Source organism: Mixophyes fleayi, chromosome 4 (assembly GCF_038048845.1).
Source record: "Mixophyes fleayi isolate aMixFle1 chromosome 4, aMixFle1.hap1, whole genome shotgun sequence".
NCBI lineage: Eukaryota > Metazoa > Chordata > Amphibia > Anura > Limnodynastidae > Mixophyes > Mixophyes fleayi.
Genome location: NC_134405.1, coordinates 38,321,819 through 38,342,661, shown reverse-complemented (window position 1 = coordinate 38,342,661; position 20,843 = coordinate 38,321,819). Strand labels below are relative to the sequence as shown.

The following is a 20,843-nucleotide window of genomic DNA, read 5'->3' as shown; positions in this document are numbered from 1 at the left end:
CCTGCACTGTGATGTGTATAGAGATGGACGGTCCTGCACTGTGATGTGTATAGAGATGGACGGTCCTGCAGTATGATGTGTATAGAGATGGACGGTCCTGCAGTATGATGTGTATAGAGATGGACGGTCCTGCACTGTGATGTGTATAGAGATGGACGGTCCTGCAGTATGATGTGTATAGAGAAGGACGGTCCTGTACTGTGATGTGTATAGAGATGGACGGTCCTGTACTGTTGCACAGTATATCAATATAACTATTTATTGTTGTTTCTATCCTACAGAGGGAACTCCAAGTATCACTATTATGGTCTCCGAATTAAAGCCAGTTCTCCTCTTTTGCGCCTCATGGAGGATCAGCAGCACCTCGCCATGCGTCAGCAGCCCTTCTCCCAGAAACAGAGGTACCCAGACTCTGTCCTTTCCCTACATTTGTCTCCACTAATCCATCATCACATGATTCCTCTTCCACTCGCTGTTCACCTAACGGCATCCTCCATTACTCTGCGTTATGATTAAATCCTCTGTGCCTCCGCGCTGTCGCCTAGCCCCATGTGATCTGACGTATCACTGGCAGCGTAATACACGTACACTTGTCAGAGTTCCACAATCACAGGTATCATTCTCATCACATCCAACTAGTATGTTCTCTGTGCTAGTAACAGACTCCCAGTTTGTGTCCTTCTTCCTCGTATCCCCCAGCTCTCTGTCACTTAATCTTTCCTTCTCCCAGGATGAAGCCCATTCAGAAAATGGAGGGAATGAGCAACGGGGTGGGAGGAGGCCTCCAGCCGTCCTCTGGTCTTTCAGATATCAGCTCCCAGGTTCAACAATACCAGCAGTTCCTGGGTAAGTTGCGGCCCCCATACTGTCTTGTTATACCTTCTCCCCCCATAGACACCATGTAAGTACAAGGCGATTACGAGCTGCAGAATCTGCAAACCTCACTGATTCTTAATGGGCACAAGGGTGTCTATTTGTCAGCTTAGTGCATTTTAAGTTGTGTGCCCACTTTACAGTCTTTAGAACCCCCTCTATTAGTAATCTGCAACTAATTTTTGCAGGTTTGTGGGTGCTCCACAAAAATCGCAGGACGTAAGCCCGACCTCCTTCCACTTTAGTACCACACTCTTTATTCATTTTAACTGTTAAATACATTTAAGCAGAAGTTTCTGCTGTCACCAATACCCACTACTGTGGTTCTGGATTTACCCAGCCTTCAGTATTGCAGAATGCATCTTTTTCCATCCACGTGCATTTACCATGTGTAAAACGCATCGTGGCAGCCTACAGCCAACGCTGACGCATTTGTGGCTCACATACATTTTTACTAACTGTAAAAACTTTGCTCTCCATAAATGACCTTAACGGCCTCATTCTACTCACTATTGTGCACCGTGCAGACGCCACTCGGACACTACCGGAGTTTGCTGATATAGATCTACAAGGAAAACCCCTTCCGGATGGTGTCACCTTGGCTAATATCAAGGCCTTCCAGCTGCTGTACCGTGAGCACTGTGAGGTAAGTAAGGTTTATACGTAAAGCTTAATCTAGTGTGTGGACAGCACTGTATCCCGAACCCCAGAATAATCTTTATCCACAGTTCATTGACCCACATCATTAATCATTAGTGACCAATCCTACTATTCTTTATTGCTTATCTCAGGCTATAGTGGACGTGGTGGTGAATCTGCAGTTTACCCTGGTAGAGACTCTGTGGAAAACCTTCTGGAGGTTCAGCCAAGCACAGCACAGTGATAACACTGTGTGAGTAGCACCAAGCACCTCTCCTCTTACCTCTACATCCTGGTCTCCTCTCACACACAGTCTTACCGCTGTCTCATCACCTCTCCTCTTATTTCTACATCCAGGTCTCCTCTCACACAGTCTTACCTCTGTCTCATCACCTCTCCTCTTACCTCTACATCCTGGTCTCCTCTCACACACAGTCTTACCTCTGTCTCATCACTTCTCCTCTTATCTCTACATCTAGGTCTCCTCTCACACAGTCTTACCTCTGTCTCATCCCCTCTCCTCTTACCTCTACATCCAGGTCTCCTCTCACACACAGTCTTACCTCTGTCTCATCACCTCTCCTCTAACCTCTACATCCAGGTCTCCTCTCACACAGTCTTACCTCTGTCTCATCACCTCTCCTCTTACCTCTACATCCAGGTCTCCTCTCACACAGTCTTACCTCTGTCTCATCACCTCTCCTCTTACCTCTACATCCTGGTCTCCTCTCACACACAGTCTTACCGCTGTCTCATCACCTCTCCTCTTACCTCTACATCTAGGTCTCCTCTCACACACAGTCTTACCTCTGTCTCATCACCTCTCCTCTTACCTCTACATCTAGGTCTCCTCTCACACACAGTCTTACCTCTATCTCATCACCTCTCCTCTTACCTCTACATCCTGGGCTCCTCTCACACACAGTCTTACCTCTGTCTCATCACCTCTCCTCTTACCTCTACATCTCGGTCTCCTCTCACACACAGTCTTACCTCTGTCTCATCACCTCTCCTCTTACCTCTACATCTAGGTCTCCTCTCACACACAGTCTTACCGCTGTCTCATCACCTCTCCTCTTACCTCTACATCTAGGTCTCCTCTCACACACAGTCTTACCGCTGTCTCATCACCTCTCCTCTTACCTCTACATCCTGGTCTCCTCTCACACACAGTCTTACTGCTGTCTCATCACCTCTCCTCTTATCCCTACATCCAGGTCTCCTCTCACACACAGTCTTACCGCTGTCTCATCACCTCTCCTCTTACCTCTACATCCAGGTCTCCTCTCACACACAGTCTTACTGCTGTCTCATCACCTCTCCTCTTACCTCTACATCTAGGTCTCCTCTCACACACAGTCTTACCGCTGTCTCATCACCTCTCCTCTTACCTCTACATCCTGGTCTCCTCTCACACACAGTCTTACCGCTGTCTCATCACCTCTCCTCTTACCTCTACATCCTGGTCTCCTCTCACACACAGTCTTACCGCTGTCTCATCACCTCTCCTCTTACCTCTACATCCTGGTCTCCTCTCACACACAGTCTTACCTCTGTCTCATCACCTCTCCTCTTACCTCTACATCCAGGTCTCCTCTCACACACAGTCTTACTGCTGTCTCATCACCTCTCCTCTTACCTCTACATCTAGGTCTCCTCTTACACAGTCTTACCCCTGTCTCATCACCTCTCCTCTTACCTCTACATCCTGGTCTCCTCTCACACACAGTCTTACCGCTGTCTCATCACCTCTCCTCTTACCTCTACATCTCGGTCTCCTCTCACACACAGTCTTACCTCTGTCTCATCACCTCTCCTCTTACCTCTACATCCAGTTCTCCTCTCACACAGTCTTACCTCTGTCTCATCACCTCTCCTCTTACCTCTACATCCTGGTCTCCTCTCACACACAGTCTTACCTCTGTCTCATCACCTCTCCTCTTACCTCTACATCCAGGTCTCCTCTCACACAGTCTTACCTCTGTCTCATCACCTCTCCTCTTACCTCTACATCCAGGTCTCCTCTCACACACAGTCTTACCTCTGTCTCATCACCTCTCCTCTTACCTCTACATCCAGTTCTCCTCTCACACACAGTCTTAGCTCTGTCTCATCACCTCTCCTCTTACCTCTACATCCAGGTCTCCTCTCACACACACGCTTAGCTCTGTCTCATCACCTCTCCTCTTACCTCTACATCCAGGTCTCCTCTCACACACAGTCTTAGCTCTGTCTCATCACCTCTCCTCTTACCTCTACATCCAGGTCTCCTCTCACACACAGTCTTACCTCTGTCTCATCACCTCTCCTCTTACCTCTACATCCTGGTCTCCTCTCACACACAGTCTTACCTCTGTCTCATCACCTCTCCTCTTACCTCTACATCTAGGTCTCCTCTCACACACAGTCTTACCGCTGTCTCATCACCTCTCCTCTTACCTCTACATCCAGTTCTCCTCTCACACAGTCTTACCTCTGTCTCATCACCTCTCCTCTTACCTCTACATCCAGGTCTCCTCTCACACACAGTCTTACCTCTGTCTCATCACCTCTCCTCTTACCTCTACATCCAGTTCTCCTCTCACACACAGTCTTACCGCTGTCTCATCACCTCTCCTCTTACCTCTACATCCAGGTCTCCTCTCACACACACGCTTAGCTCTGTCTCATCACCTCTCCTCTTACCTCTACATCCAGGTCTCCTCTCACACACAGTCTTAGCTCTGTCTCATCACCTCTCCTCTTACCTCTACATCCAGGTCTCCTCTCACACACAGTCTTACCTCTGTCTCATCACCTCTCCTCTTACCTCTACATCCTGGTCTCCTCTCACACACAGTCTTACCTCTGTCTCATCACCTCTCCTCTTACCTCTACATCTAGGTCTCCTCTCACACACAGTCTTACCGCTGTCTCATCACCTCTCCTCTTACCTCTACATCCAGTTCTCCTCTCACACACAGTCTTACCGCTGTCTCATCACCTCTCCTCTTACCTCTACATCCAGTTCTCCTCTCACACAGTCTTACCTCTGTCTCATCACCTCTCCTCTTACCTCTACATCCAGTTCTCCTCTCACACAGTCTTACCTCTGTCTCATCACCTCTCCTCTTACCTCTACATCCAGGTCTCCTCTCACACACAGTCTTAGCTCTGTCTCATCACCTCTCCTCTTACCTCTACATCCAGGTCTCCTCTCACACACAGTCTTACCGCTGTCTCATCACCTCTCCTCTTACCTCTACATCCAGGTCTCCTCTCACACACAGTCTTACCTCTGTCTCATCACCTCTCCTCTTACCTCTACATCCAGTTCTCCTCTCACACAGTCTTACCTCTGTCTCATCACCTCTCCTCTTACCTCTACATCCAGGTCTCCTCTCACACACAGTCTTACCTCTGTCTCATCACCTCTCCTCTTACCTCTACATCCTGGTCTCCTCTCACACACAGTCTTACCTCTGTCTCATCACCTCTCCTCTTACCTCTACATCCAGTTCTCCTCTCACACACAGTCTTACCGCTGTCTCATCACCTCTCCTCTTACCTCTACATCCAGTTCTCCTCTCACACAGTCTTACCTCTGTCTCATCACCTCTCCTCTTACCTCTACATCCAGGTCTCCTCTCACACACAGTCTTACCTCTGTCTCATCACCTCTCCTCTTACCTCTACATCCAGGTCTCCTCTCACACACAGTCTTATCGCTGTCTCATCACCTCTCCTCTTACCTCTACATCCTGGTCTCCTCTCACACACAGTCTTACCGCTGTCTCATCACCTCTCCTCTTACCTCTACATCCTGGTCTCCTCTCACACACAGTCTTACTGTTGTCTCATCACCTCTCCTCTTACCTCTACATCTAGGTCTCCTCTTACACAGTCTTACCCCTGTCTCATCACCTCTCCTCTTACCTCTACATCCAGTTCTCCTCTCACACACAGTCTTACCGCTGTCTCATCACCTCTCCTCTTACCTCTACATCCTGGTCTCCTCTCACACACAGTCTTACCTCTGTCTCATCACCTCTCCTCTTACCTCTACATCCAGTTCTCCTCTCACACACAGTCTTACCTCTGTCTCATCACCTCTCCTCTTACCTCTACATCCAGTTCTCCTCTCACACACAGTCTTACCTCTGTCTCATCCCCTCTCCTCTTATCTCTACATCTAGTTCTCCTCTCACACAGTCTTACCTCTGTCTCATCACCTCTCCTCTTACCTCTACATCCTGGTCTCCTCTCACACACAGTCTTACCGCTGTCTCATCACCTCTCCTCTTACCTCTACATCCAGGTCTCCTCTCACACACAGTCTTACCGCTGTCTCACCTCCCCTTATCCTACATCCAGTTCTTCTCTCACACACAGTCTTACCTCTGTCTCATCACCTCTCCTCTTACCTCTACATCCAGGTCTCCTCTCACACACAGTCTTACCTCTGTCTCATCACCTCTCCTCTTATCCCTACATCCAGGTCTCCTCTCACACACAGTCTTACCGCTGTCTCACCTCCCCTTATCCTACATCCAGTTCTTCTCTCACACATGGTCTTACCTCTGTCTCATCACCTCTCCTCTTATCCCTACATCCAGTTCTCCTCTCACACACAGTCTTACCGCTGTCTCACCTCCTCTTACCTCTACATCCAGTTCTCCTCTCACACACAGTCTTACTGCTGTCTCACCTCCTCCTATCCTACATCCTGGTCTCCTCTCACACACAGTCTTACCACTGTCTCACCTCCCCTTATCCTACATCCAGTTCTTCTCTCACACATGGTCTTACCTCTGTCTCATCACCTCTCCTCTTATCCCTACATCCAGTTCTCCTCTCACACACAGTCTTACCGCTGTCTCACCTCCTCTTATCCTACATCCAGTTCTCCTCTCACACACAGTCTTACCGCTGTCTCACCTCCCCTTATCCTACATCCAGTTCTTCTCTCACACATGGTCTTACCTCTGTCTCACCTCCTCTTATCCTACATCCAGTTCTCCTCTCACACACAGTCTTACCGCTGTCTCACCTCCTCTTATCCTACATCCAGTTCTCCTCTCACACACAGTCTTACCGCTGTCTCACCTCCCCTTATCCTACATCCAGTTCTTCTCTCACACATGGTCTTACCTCTGTCTCACCTCCTCTTATCCTACATCCAGTTCTCCTCTCACACACAGTCTTACCGTTGTCTCACCTCTTATCCCTACATCCAGTTCTCCTCTCACAGTCTTACCGTTGTCTCACCTCCTATCTCTTCATCCCTTTCTCCTCTGACACATAATATGACTGCTGTCTCTTCTCCTCTTATCTCTCCATCCTGATCTGTTCTCACAATCTCACCGATATCTCCTCACCGCTCTTATCTATCTTTCCATCCTCTTCTCCTCTTACCCACTATTTCACCTATATCTCCTCACCTTCTTTCTCTCCATCCAGAGATGATGAAGCAGAGAAACGCTTGCCTAAGGACTGCCTAGTCCATCTATCTAAGTACGAGCCTTTGCTGAAATGGAGCCGGGACTGTGATCACCTGCTGTACCAGGGGCTGGTGGAAATGCTTATCCCAGATGTGCTGCGCCCTATCCCCAGTGAGTGATTTACCTGCTAGCTGTAGTTGTGCTCCTCTAAGCACCATGATATAGTTTTCTTCAGTGGTTATAGGACCATTATTTGGAGCACTGCCATAACACGGTTTAGCCAACCTGTGTCTCACCAACTGCTGTGAAACCAGAAGTCCTATCACGCTGGTCCTAGTAGCACCACAGCTGCTGCAGAGACACATGTTGGGGAACCCTGCTCTAAGCCATTGTATACTCTGGAGGGGTCTCTGTGTAATTATCAGAGCACTCCCTGCTTGTTGTCTCTTAGAAAACCACTGGAAGCAATGCTGAAAGCCCCTAACCGTGTGTTTTCTCAGGTGCCCTGACACAAGCCATCCGCAACTTTGCCAAGAGTCTGGAGAGCTGGTTAACAAGTGCAATGATGAATATCCCAGAAGAGATGGTCAGAGTTAAGGTACGAAGAGTGAAGCTGGGGTGCAGTTTGTACTGCTGCCTCCAGTGTAGATCTTCATTTGTTTCTCATCTGTTTCTTTATGTATATATATATATATATATATATATATATATATATATATATATATATGTGTGTGTGTGTTTCATCCATGTAATTTTATATACATTATGTTGTGTGACTATGACTGACTCCCTTATCAATCTCTCTTCACTTGTGGCCACAGGTCGGTGCTGCAAGTGCCTTTGCTCAGACTTTACGCCGTTATACATCGCTAAATCACCTGGCCCAGGCGGCTCGGGCTGTGCTGCAGAACACAGCGCAGATCAACCAGATGCTCAGCGACCTCAACCGTGTAGATTTCACCAATGTGCAGGTAGCTGAGACACACAAGCGCATTGCAGCACAATTATAAGTTATTCCACATATTATGTTACTTATGTCTGCTGTTGGGGAAAATATCTAATGCTTTTACTTTTCACTTTCTGTCCCTCTCTCAGGAGGTGGCCTCTCCTTATTCCCCGTCTCTCCCTGTCTCAGGAGGTGGCCTCTCCTTATTCCCTGTCTCTCCCTCTCTCAGGAGGTGGCCTCTCCTTATTCCCTGTCTCTCCCTCTCTCAGGAGGTGGCCTCTCCATATTCCCTGTCTCTTCCTCTCTCTGGAGCTGGCCTCTCCTTATTCCCTGTCTCTCCCTCTCTCAGGAGGTGGCCTCTCCTTATTCCCTGTCTCTCCCTCTCTCAGGAGGTGGCCTCTCCTTATTCCCTGTCTCTCCCTCTCTCAGGAGGTGGCATCTCCTTATTCCCTGTCTCTCCCTCTCTCAGGAGGTGGCCTCTCCTTATTCCCTGTCTCTCCCTCTCTCAGGAGGTGGCCTCTCCTTATTCCCTGTTTCTCCCTCTCTCAGGAGGTGGCATCTCCTTATTCCCTGTCTCTCCCTCTCTCAGGAGCTGGCCTCTCCTTATTACCTGTCTCTCCATCTCTCAGGAGGTGGCCTCTCCTTTTTCCCTGTCTCTCCCTCTCTCAGAAAGTGGCCTCTTCTTATTCCCTGTCTCTCCCTCTCTCAGGAGGTGGCCTCTCCTTATTCCCTGTCTCTCCCTCTCTCAGGAGGTGGCCTCTCCTTATTCCCTGTCTCTCCCTGTCTCAGGAGGTGGCCTCTCCTTATTCCCTGTCTCTCCCTGTCTCAGGAGCTGGCCTCTCCTTATTCCCTGTCTCTCCCTCTCTCAGGATGTGACCTCTCCTTATTCCTGTCTCTCCCTCTCTCAGGAGGTGGCCTCTTCTTATTCCTGTCTCTCCCTCTCTCAGGAGGTGGCCTCTTCTTATTCCTGTCTTTCCCTCTCTCAGGAGGTGGCCTCTCCTTATTCCCTGTCTCTCCCTCTCTCAGGAGGTGGCCTCTCCTTATTCTCTGTCTCTCCCTCACTCAGGAGCAGCCTTCTCCTTATTACCTGTCTCTCCCGCTCTCAGGAGGTGACCTCTCCTTATTCCCTGTCTCTCCCTCTCTCAGGAGCTGGCCTCTCCTTATTGTCTGTCTCTCCCTCTCTCAGGAGGTGGCCTCTCCTTATTCCCTGTCTCTCCCTCTCTCAGGAGGTGGCCTCTCCTTATTCTCTGTCTCTCCCTCACTCAGGAGCAGCCTTCTCCTTATTACCTGTCTCCCTCTCTCAGGAGGTGGCCTCTCCTTATTCCATGTCTCTCCCTCTCTCAGGAGGTGGCCTCTCCTTATTCCCTGTCTCTCCCTCTCTCAGGAGGTGGCCTCTCCTTATTCCCTGTCTCTCCCTCTCTCAGGAGGTGGCCTCTCCTTATTCCCTGTCTCTCCCTCTCTCAGGAGGTGGCCTCTCCTTATTCCCTGTCTCTCCCTTTCTCTGGAGCTGGCCTCTCCTTATTCTCTGTCTCTCCCTCTCTCAGGAGGTGGCCTCTCCTTATTCCCTGTCTCTCCCTCTCTCAGGAGGTGGCCTCTCCTTATTCCCTGTCTCTCCCTGTCTCAGGAGGTGGCCTCTCCTTATTCCCTGTCTCTCCCTGTCTCAGGAGCTGGCCTCTCCTTATTCCCTGTCTCTCCCTCTCTCAGGATGTGACCTCTCCTTATTCCTGTCTCTCCCTCTCTCAGGAGGTGGCCTCTTCTTATTCCTGTCTCTCCCTCTCTCAGGAGGTGGCCTCTTCTTATTCCTGTCTTTCCCTCTCTCAGGAGGTGGCCTCTCCTTATTCCCTGTCTCTCCCTCTCTCAGGAGGTGGCCTCTCCTTATTCTCTGTCTCTCCCTCACTCAGGAGCAGCCTTCTCCTTATTACCTGTCTCTCCCGCTCTCAGGAGGTGACCTCTCCTTATTCCCTGTCTCTCCCTCTCTCAGGAGCTGGCCTCTCCTTATTGTCTGTCTCTCCCTCTCTCAGGAGGTGGCCTCTCCTTATTCCCTGTCTCTCCCTCTCTCAGGAGGTGGCCTCTCCTTATTCTCTGTCTCTCCCTCACTCAGGAGCAGCCTTCTCCTTATTACCTGTCTCCCTCTCTCAGGAGGTGGCCTCTCCTTATTCCATGTCTCTCCCTCTCTCAGGAGGTGGCCTCTCCTTATTCCCTGTCTCTCCCTCTCTCAGGAGGTGGCCTCTCCTTATTCCCTGTCTCTCCCTCTCTCAGGAGGTGGCCTCTCCTTATTCCCTGTCTCTCCCTCTCTCAGGAGGTGGCCTCTCCTTATTCCCTGTCTCTCCCTTTCTCTGGAGCTGGCCTCTCCTTATTCTCTGTCTCTCCCTCTCTCAGGAGGTGGCCTCTCCTTATTCCCTGTCTCTCCCTCTCTTAGGAGGTGACCTCTTCTTATTCCCTGTCTCTCCCTCTCTCAAGAGGTGACCTCTCCTTATTCCCTGTCTCTCCCTCTCTCTGGAGCTGGCCTCTCCTTATTCCCTGTCTCTCCCTCTCTCTGGAGCTGGCCTCTCCTTATTCCCTGTCTCTCCCTCTCTCAGGAGGTGGCCTCTCCTTATTCCCTGTCTCTCCCTCTCTCAGGAGGTGGCCTCTCCTTATTCCCTGTCTCTCCCTCTCTCTGGAGCTGGCCTCTCCTTAAGCCCTGTCTCTCCCTCTCTCAGGAGCTGGCCTCTCCTTATTAACAGTCTCTCCCTCTCTCAGGACGTAGCCTCTCCTTATTCCCTGTCTCTCCCTCTCTCAGGAGGTGCCCTCTTCTTATTCTCTGTCTCTCCCTCTCTCAGGAGCTGCCTTCTCCTTATTACCTGTCTCTCCCTCTCTCAGGAGGTGGCCTCTCCTTATTCCCTGTCTCTCCCTCTCTCAGGAGGTGGCCTCTCCTTATTCCCTGTCTCTCCCTCTCTCAGGAGGTGGCCTCTTCTTATTCCTGTCTCTCCCTCTCTCAGGAGGTGGCCTCTCCTTATTCATGTCTCTCCCTCTCTCAGGAGGTGGCCTCTCCTTATTCCTTGTTTCTCCCTCTCTCTTGAGCTGGTCTCCTCCTTGTTCTCACTCTAACATCCTCTGTTGGAATCAGACCTGGTGCCTGATTCATTAAAGAACTTAAATTAAGATGTTTCCTATTTCAGTCTCCTGGACAAAACCATGTTACAATGCAAGGGGTGCAAATTAGTATTCTGTTTTGCACATAAGTTAAGTTTGAAAAAACAGTCAGTATTTAACTTATGTGCAAAACAGAAAACTAGTTTTCACCCCGTGCATTGTATGGTTTTGTCCAGGAGACTGAAATAAACATCTTAATTTAAGTTGCTTAATGAATCGGGCCCCTGATGATTATCTCTATAACTGGTCTCCTGCATTGAAGCACACTGTGTCCTCTCCTTGTTTCTCAGGAGCAGGCCTCCTGGGTATGCCGCTGTGCAGACCGTGTGGTCCAGCGACTGGAGCAGGACTTTAAGTTGACACTACAGCAGCAGAGTTCCCTGGAGCAGTGGGCGGTGTGGCTGGATGGAGTTGTCTCCCAGGTGCTTAAGCCGTATCAGGGGAATCCTAGCTTCCCCAAAGCTGCCAAACTTTTCTTACTGAAGTGGTCCTTCTACAGGTGAGATATGCAGGAAGACAACAAGCGAATGATGATGGGAAGTCAAGGGACACAAATGCAGTTATGTGACATAAGCTCTTCTTTCCCCTTAATCCTCAGCTCCATGGTAATACGGGACCTCACTCTGCGCAGCGCGGCCAGCTTTGGTTCCTTCCACCTGATTCGCCTCTTGTACGATGAGTATATGTACTACTTAATAGAACATCGTGTGGCTCAGGCTCGTGGAGAGACGCCTATTGCTGTCATGGGAGAGGTGAGTGCCAACGGGGGCAAGAAAGTCTATCTATAACAGTGCACCGGTGGGTCCTAGAGAGATTTTATGTCCCACCTTCATAGTGTAAACCATCTCCAACGCAGCAGAGCCATGTGGTGAGAGGAACCAGTAGTCAATTCCTCTGTTTGTTGGGTATCCATGACGTTACTAGATAGAAGGAGTCTCCGCTATGTTGGTTCCTAGTGAATTTATAGGCTACATTCACATGGATGTTATGAGAGCCAACAAAATGGCTGCCTCCGCTCTGTGAAAAAAACATGTGCTCATAAAAAGCACACTGGTGCCGTCACCTCACACGTTGCTGCCGTCACCCCACACGTTGGCGCCGTCACCCCACACGTTGGCGCCGTCACCCCACACGTTGGCGCCGCCACCCCACACGTTGGCGCCGTCACCCCACACGTTGGCGCCGTCACCCCACACGTTGGCGCCGTCACCCCACACGTTGGCGCCGTCACCTCACACGTTGCTGCCGTCACCTCACACGTTGCTGCCGTCACCCCACACGTTGGCGCCGTCACCCCACACGTTGCTGCCGTCACCTCACACGTTGCTGCCGTTACCTCACACGTTGCTGTCGTCACCCCACACGTTGCTGCCGTCACCTCACACGTTGCTGCCGTCACCCCACACGTTGGCGTAGTCACCCCACACGTTGGCGCCGCCACCCCACACGTTGGCGCCGTCACCCCACACGTTGGCGCCGTCACCCCACACGTTGGCGCCGTCACCTCACACGTTGGCGCCGTCACCCCACACATTGGTGCCGTCATCTCAGCACATTGATGTTGTCACCCCACACATTGGTGCCGTCACCCCACACATTGCTGCCGTCACCCCACACATTGCTGCCGTCACCTCAGCACATTGGTGCCGTCACCCCACACGTTGGTGCCGTCACCCCACACGTTGCTGCCGTCACCCCACACATTGGTGCTGTCATCTCAGCACATTGCTGCCGTCACCCCACACGTTGGTGCCGTCACCCCACACGTTGGTGCCGTCACCCCACACGTTGGTGCCGTCACCCCACACGTTGCTGCCGTCACCCCACACATTGGTGCCGTCACCCCACACGTTGCTGCCGTCACCCCACACGTTGGTGCCGTCACCCCACACGTTGGTGCCGTCACCCCACACATTGGTGCTGTCATCTCAGCACATTGATGTTGTCACCCCACACGTTGGTGCCGTCACCCCACACGTTGGTGCCGTCACCCCACACGTTGCTGCCGTCACCCCACACATTGCTGCCGTCACCCCACACATTGGTGCCGTCATCTCAGCACATTGATGTTGTCACCCCACACATTGCTGCCGTCACCCCACACATTGGTGCCGTCACCCCACACGTTGCTGCCGTCACCCCACACATTGCTGCCGTCACCCCACACATTGCTGCCGTCACCTCAGCACATTGATGTTGTCACCCCACACATTGCTGCCGTCACCCCACACATTGGTGCCGTCACCCCACACGTTGCTGCCGTCACCCCAGCACTTTGCTGCCGTCACCCCACACATTGCTGCCGTCACCCCACACATTGCTGCCGTCACCTCAGCACATTGATGTTGTCACCCCACACATTGGTGTCATCACCCCAACACTGTATATATGTGGTAACCCATAGCAACCAAGCCAACATTGGCTTTCATTGTCTGTCTCGCACTACACTGATTAGACCTAATGTGGTATTGGTTGCTATGGAAACTTGCACTAGTGCAGTGTGTCAGTAAATTAGTTAATAAAAGGTGTTTGGGGTGAGACAGTGAAGATTGTGTGTATTTTGTGGCCCCCACTCTCCCAGACAACCTGCATAGGCTATATTACATGACCTGGTCTCTGGCTCATTACACAGGGAGGGGGGGATACAGCACCTGCCTCTCGGGGAATGGACATAAAGGAGTATAAAGTCGACTCCTCTGCAACTCATAACTGCTGGTGTGACACAAGCTAGCTTAGTTTTAGCTATTGTCTCATTTGTCTAATATGTATGTGGTTGTCTACATGTGACAACTTGGACAGCATTGATGTATTTTCTCACCGCAGCATGTACACAAATTACCTGAACACAACCTCTTGTTTTGCAGTTTGCCAATGCAGGGAGCTCGTTACACCACATGGATCAAGACAAGGGTAGGTGTGCCATCAGGCTTTTATATGGATTCCACAAGTAAAGATAGTTCATCTTATGAAACACTAGCTGCTGTTCCTATGGCAATAGAACAGACATTGTAAAGCAATTGCATACACTGAAGCTGCTGTGCAGGACATTGTGTTCCTATCTGAGTAGGCAACAGCAGCGAATACTATCGAATATATGCATTTGTTACAGAAAAATAAAGAGCAGAACTCAGTTACACCTAGTTTTACTGGACATAGTAAAGGGGTTTTCCATCTGCCTAAAACTTCCCCGCACTAGCAGGGTCTTACTATTTACAATTGCTGTGGACCTCTGCTGGCCAATCTTTGTAATAGCACCTCACCGCAGAGGAGGCAGGGATCAGACAGCCTGAAGAGCACCATGGTCATCCAGTTGGGATCCAGCACTCAGGAGATCATCAAAGGCCCCCACTAATTGTACATACAGAACAAATGGCTGGGGTCCAGGGGAGAGAACGCCACCGAAGTAGGAGAATGGAAAGAATAGGTTATAAGTAGGTCTAATCTTGATATTGTTACTTATTTACCTAATATTGTAATAATATTGTGATTCCACCCCGCCAGATGAGGACGAGGAAGAAGACGATGAGAGCGATGAGGATCTAACTCATGAGTTGCCCCTGAACTCCAGTGATTCTTCCAACGTGTTGGGCGCTGACTCCTTGGAACCACCCAACAAGCTGGCACGAAGCGACCCACAGGGGATCTTTGTACAAGTGCCTCCCACCACCTAGACCGCTCTGGACTGGCCAGCTAAGCACCAAAGCCTTCTGGCAGCCGCACAGAGGGGACGTGGATGGGGTCAGCCCTGTATTCACGTGACTGGCCCCAATTATGCACTAGTTATGAGTTCAGTACAAACGTCTACAAGGAAAAGGGCTCTTTGTAAATGTCAGTTTGTATCTGTGTTATATACGCAGGTCAGGAATGAACGACCACTATATGTGTGTGTAGGTATATATTTACCTATTTATACACACATATACATATATTAATACAAATATAAATATATATACATATTCTATACATTGTTATAATGCAGATAACAAGACTTTGTGTATTCGGCTTACGAAGGCTAATACAAATTGTATTTTGTGCGTGTCTATATGTATATATATATACGTTCTATATATAGATGAGTGTATTTTAAACACAAAGTGTTGCCCTTCTTTCTTTGGAATTTTAAAAAACATAAAAAATTGTCTACATTTTATATTAATCTATAGAGACTGATCAATTAAAGCAAACGCGAGTCCCAACTGACTAATTCTCAGTGCCATGGCTGTATATAGTCTATATACATGGAGCGGTCTCTACTGCCAAAACTCCCATGCATCGCTGCCCAACTTCAAATGTATTCGGTATGGTCTCAATCTGGCTTCGTGGCTCTAAAGACATTGTGGAACTACAAGTCCCAGCCGTAGTTCCACATGAGCTGGAGAGCCACAAGTTGCCTACCTCGGATGTAAATCTTAAGTCTACTGCCTTAAAACTGCCCCACATCACAAGAGAAGCTACTCTCGGCTCCGGGTGGTCCCTTACCCCTGCTTGTACTCCTGTGGATAAACTGACTCATCGTTATTCTATTGAATATTGTAATGTCGCAGTGAGAATCCTCCGTGCTCTATCCCTTGACTATGGCCTTACCTGTCTCTGTTTGTCCATCCCGTGACCGTCTGTATGAGAGGGGAGACATTGTATTTTGTATAAATGATATATCTTTACATCTTAGTTTTGTGTCTATAGTACGGGAGAGGAGAAGGGGGTAAACTACAGAAAGTGGGGGAGGGCAACAGCAAGAAAAACATTTTCTAACCTTTTTGTAGTATTTCTTAAATACACAATAAATTTTTGCTGTGTTCTATAAGTCACTTACAAGGTCTTTCATTCTAGGGAAATCCGAAAAATGTGTGTGGAAGGAGAGTTTTTGTATCATTTTTCTCATCCATTTATGTTGATTTTTGTTGTTGTTGCTTTTTTTTTTAACCAAAGCACTTTTATTTATTTCCATTGCTCTTGGATATGACACAGAACTGCTCTGTGGTTATAGCTATATCTAATAATAAAACATGTGTGTATGATTTAAAGGTTTTGGTGGAAAACACAGAAGGAAACCAGAAAGATAAAACAACAATTTGGTTAAAGTTGATGAATGGTATCTATATTAAAGTAGCCTGAAGGCGTTTAGTGCATGTTTAGTTTATGTTACCTGTTAATGGCTTACATAAAGCTCCTCATTCCTGCATCAAGGCAGAGGTCTCTTCTTTTTGACTTTTTCTCTTACCAACATGCAGCCTACTGAAGTCTTCTATACACGATGGTTGCACAATCCGCAGAAAATGTGTATATATCACATTGTATGCTGTATGAAACACATAAGGATATGTTTATTGGCTTTATAGCGCATAAAACAAGAGTCAGTTTATTTAAATGGTACATGGAGTCAACTCATTGGTTTAGAAAAATAGAAATAACCGCTATCGGTAATTGTTTCCATGTGACTTTCGACGACGGCATCACCAAGAGATTTACCGACCCATCTGAACAGGACACAAAGTAGAAAAGTTAAGCTCCTCCCTCCCCGTCATACCCTTGTAATGACCACTATACCATACAGGTACTGCAAATACTTTATTATAGTGGGGGGGGGCGTAATAAGAGTTCTGTGATGGAAACACCATACTACTGACAGCAATTTCCATTTCCCCTCGCGTCTCCATGCCGAAACACCAAGCGATACCTCTGTGATTATCATTAACGTTAGGAATACGGTCTAAAAAAGACTTTGAATCCAATATCCAAATTCTGATAATCATCTTCTAATGCTCGTAGAAGATATGAAGACTGGACTAAGTTTCAAATCTGTTCCATGGTGGCAGAAGCTCTCTCCACCCAGGAAGCTGATACAGCTCTGTTGGAGCCTTTAGGTTCTCAGGAGGCTTCATCTTCTGGTCCATCTGCCACTGGTAGCCCTACTCAGCTCTTCCTCAGAACATTGCAAGAAGCTGGCCATGTTTTATCCAAGCACATTTTAAGTAAAGAAGAATCAATCTTCTCCCATCCCTGCCATTATCGATATTATTTATAAGGCGCCACAGATTCCGCAGCGCCAGATACAGAAGAAGTAACAAATAGATGAGGTTATACACATCAGTAGCACAGATGAGTGAGTAATACTATGGGGGCTCACACAGAGTGCAACAACAGATGTGACAGAACGTACAAGGGAGTCAGTGGACAGACCTGGGACAATAGGTAGAGAGGACCCTGCCCACGGGAGCTTACATTCTAGAGGGAGCGGTGGTGAGAGACAGTAGGACCAACTGGGAGAAGAAGAGATGATGGATAAGATGGTCAGGAGGTGGTAGGATAGGGGAGCTTGAAAAGGTGAGTTTTGAGCGAGTGTTTGATGGACTGAGGTTGGGGGATATTCAAGCGAGGCAAGGTTGGGAGTTCCAAAGATTAGGGGCAGCATGACAGATTGCTTGGGGGCAAGCATGGGAGGAGGTAATGAGAGGTGAATTGAGGCAGGGGTCAGAGGTAGAGCCTATTTAGCCGGGTAGGTATGTACCTCGAGACAAGATCAGAGATGTAAGGGGTAGAAGTGTCAGTAAGGGCTTTGTATGTCAGTAAGGGTTTGGTAAGTGAGGGTAAGGAGCTTGAACTGAATTCTGAAACTGATAGGGAGCCAATGAAGGGATTTATGCAGTAGAGAAGTAGAAGTGGAAGAGGTGCGATGGGAGAGGAAGATGAGCCAAGCCGTAGCATTCTGTATGGACTAAAGGTCAGAAAAGATAGAGGCAGGAAGACCAGTGAGAAGGAGGTTTTAATAGACAAAATGAGAAATGAGTGAATGGACCAGGCTTTTGGTTGCTTCCATAGAGAGGAAGGGATTTTTGTGACATTACAGAGGAGAAACCTAGATGCTGCTGCCATAAAAATGAAGAGGGACTGTTGTAATGATCTTCTAATTCCTCTCCCCAAAAGAAGGAGTGTGTTCATAATATTTATTAAATACATCACTTTATCCTTGTGGCTTTCTGCTGAATTTTTCAGCAAGCTGTTTATATTGAACAGGGAGTTTTTTGTTGTTTTTTTTTGCTATTCTTTAATGCAGCACAGACGAGCTCTCCGCACTGCATACAATTATATCTACAGAGCAGTTTTGTGCTACAATACAAGTGCACAATCTAACTTTGATATAAAAGAGTTGGTGAAAACACAATTTCATGTATTTAGTGAAGTCTACAGTGGATTATAGCGAAGAGTCGGAGGAGCCGGACATTATGTTAAGAGGAAGAAGAGGCACTTGCGTTCTTTCCTTTATTCTCAGCAATTGGATAATTTCCTCTGCGAGACATGGATTAAACCTGAAATTAAATTTCAGGTTACATGCAGATTACAGACCATTTATCCCTTGCTTAAAAAGTATATGGATAAATGGGGAAAATCCACCAAAGGTGGATGCTCCTAGAGTACGAATATCTAAGGCCACCAATAATCCGATACTGAATGCCACAGTTCTTAAGGATAGTATGGGGAGGAAAGTGGAGATCATCCTACTTACATACTGGCTGGTGCTTCCTTGAAGCCCATCTCAGCATCGGGTGGAAAAGTGGTTAGAGCACCTCTTGGAAGGTTTGCAGTCTGGGAGAACTAGATTTGAATTTGGACGTTCATGGACCACATCCAAGAGGCATCTGGATGTCTAGAGGACGCGGCTCTGGATCCTGGTTTTATTGGGGCTAGAATTTTCAGCTTCCGTGGTCTCAGCTTGCTGAACACTCTGGCTCTATGCTTGGGAGGCAGATTCTGAGTCCAAGAAGACTGTCTAGAGTCATTGCCTTTTACGGTCTTATTGGGCCGGGAACTAGATAATATCATTGGTCTAGGTGGGAACAGTTCCTTCCTGGTAGTTAATTTTCCAAACGTACAGGGCTCTTATATTCATTCCTTATGCTTTGCCCTAAAATGTAAGAATCAGGTGTCATTTAAGGCCTCTGCCCTTAATGAAAGACAACATAGAGGAAAATGAGCCTGGTCTGCAAAGAAGCTAGCGGCCAAGCCCTCAGACAATCTTTCTACAGGACAGGCAAACTCGTTTGCTTCTCTACCAGTGGTTCAATCAAATGTTTTTGCACTACTGGCCTTCTTGTGGTCCAGGTAAAATGCCAGGTTCTGCTAGTCATACGTTACTCACCATGGGTTACTCACTAGTGTCAGCAGATCAGGGGGAGACAGGGTTCTATTCAAACCTATTGTTGTTCATAAACCAAACTGTTACTTTTTGGCCCAGTTTGAACCCTCGAGACCTTCAATACTTCTGTTCAGGTGGACAGGGTCAAGATGGAATCATTGAGATCTGTCATCAACAACATGGAACGGGATGAGTTCATGGTTCCCATGGATGTCGAGGACGCTTACTTGCATGTCCAAATCTGGGTCACACCATTTCCAGTTTCCCTTGGTTATTCACAGAGATTATGGCTGTCATGGCCAGCCTATTGAGGTCCAGGGGAGTATGGTTCCCTTTGTGGGAGTCAAATAATTAGATGAAGTAAACCAAATTGATTAATATTGTTTTACTGTGCGATTACGATTAGTACGCCACGTGTTATGACGCAATCGCACAAATTAATAACACACATTTACATTCGCACTTACACTCGTAAATAACATACATTTATTAAGGTTTCAATCCACATTTATCGATTGGTAAAATGTATTAGAGATTGTTTATACATAAATGATAATATAATAAAGGTATCCAAGGCTCAGGATATAGGAAATGAATAATGTTGTGTCATTTAAATCTGCACATTACCATCTGGAATCCGCTACTTTCGGCTTTGCGATCATTAGTTATGGAAGATAAAAGATTAATGATCAAAATGACGTTGTGTTAGGAAAGCTGATAGGTTTGTGGAAACTGGTTTAAATCAGTTCCCTAGACACACCATGTGATCAGCTGTTGGGGGTGAGGTGGTCACACCTTATCAGAGGAATCCTTCGAATTAACTTATGACCAGCAGGGAACTGGAACATCATTAACCCTGAGCCCATGAAGACCCCTAGACGTGATGGTTGTGTACATAGTGACATCATCAGTAGTTTTTTTTATACTGGATCTGGATATAATCAAGCTTCTTCCCCTAGATAGATCTCTTAGCCTGACCTCAGACATGTCTCCTCTTATCCTGGGCCCAGGTAAAGAACTAGAGGAAATGTAATGTATTCTGTGTTTTTATACTTTCCTGCTTTATTGTAATAACTTTTATGCATAATAATGGCTTGCTGTAAATCCTGCTATATTTTGCAATTAAATATCTTTGTGCTTTGGAACTACAATAATCGCATTGAATTCTCAAAAAGGTAAACAAGAAAGGGACAGGGTGTTATTTGTGTAACCAGACTGCTCGAGGTGGTTATGGTACACAGACATTGTCAGGATGATGGTGTGTCCACCGTGGCATCTTCGACAATGGAATTATCTTTTAATTTGGGAACGTTTTACCATCAGAGCTTAGCGTATCTGACTTTAACGGTGTGACAGTTAAAGCCTTGATCCTTAGGAAGAAAGGGTTCTTTGACAGGGTGGTAAGCACCATGCACAGAATTAGAAAGCCTGTTTCAACAATATATGTTTCTTGGTGCGAGTAAGAATTCCAAAACTGCTGTTTTTCCTTGTTTCCGCAGAAAGCCTTGGATAAAAGATTAAAGCATTTCTTACAGAAGAGGTTGGCACTCTTACTAGTAGTGATGCATTTGAGACCATCATTCAGTCCTCCAATAGTCCCTTGGGATTTGAATTTAGTGTTGATGTCATTATAACAACTACCTTTTGAACCACTTGAGTTTCTCACATGGAAAACTGAATTTCTCCTGGCAATTACCAC

At 47.7% G+C, this 20,843-nt stretch overlaps 1 protein-coding gene across 7 annotated transcripts in view; it reads left to right on the top strand.

The window, feature by feature from the left end:
- Positions 1 to 15,814, top strand: part of RFX1 (regulatory factor X1) — a 36,824-nt gene extending 21,010 nt beyond the window's left edge. For all 7 annotated transcript variants that reach the window (XM_075206582.1, XM_075206581.1, XM_075206584.1 and 4 more), the window contains 11 exons: positions 282 to 401; positions 731 to 846; positions 1,401 to 1,519; positions 1,665 to 1,765; positions 6,952 to 7,103; positions 7,433 to 7,530; positions 7,754 to 7,903; positions 11,301 to 11,509; positions 11,609 to 11,762; positions 13,875 to 13,920; positions 14,512 to 15,814. In XM_075206582.1, coding sequence (XP_075062683.1) covers positions 282 to 401; positions 731 to 846; positions 1,401 to 1,519; positions 1,665 to 1,765; positions 6,952 to 7,103; positions 7,433 to 7,530; positions 7,754 to 7,903; positions 11,301 to 11,509; positions 11,609 to 11,762; positions 13,875 to 13,920; positions 14,512 to 14,681 — 1,435 coding nt within the window. In that variant the 3' untranslated portion in view covers positions 14,682 to 15,814. The remainder of the gene's footprint in view (positions 1 to 281; positions 402 to 730; positions 847 to 1,400; positions 1,520 to 1,664; positions 1,766 to 6,951; positions 7,104 to 7,432; positions 7,531 to 7,753; positions 7,904 to 11,300; positions 11,510 to 11,608; positions 11,763 to 13,874; positions 13,921 to 14,511) is intronic.
- Positions 15,815 to 20,843: the final 5,029 nt, after the last annotated feature.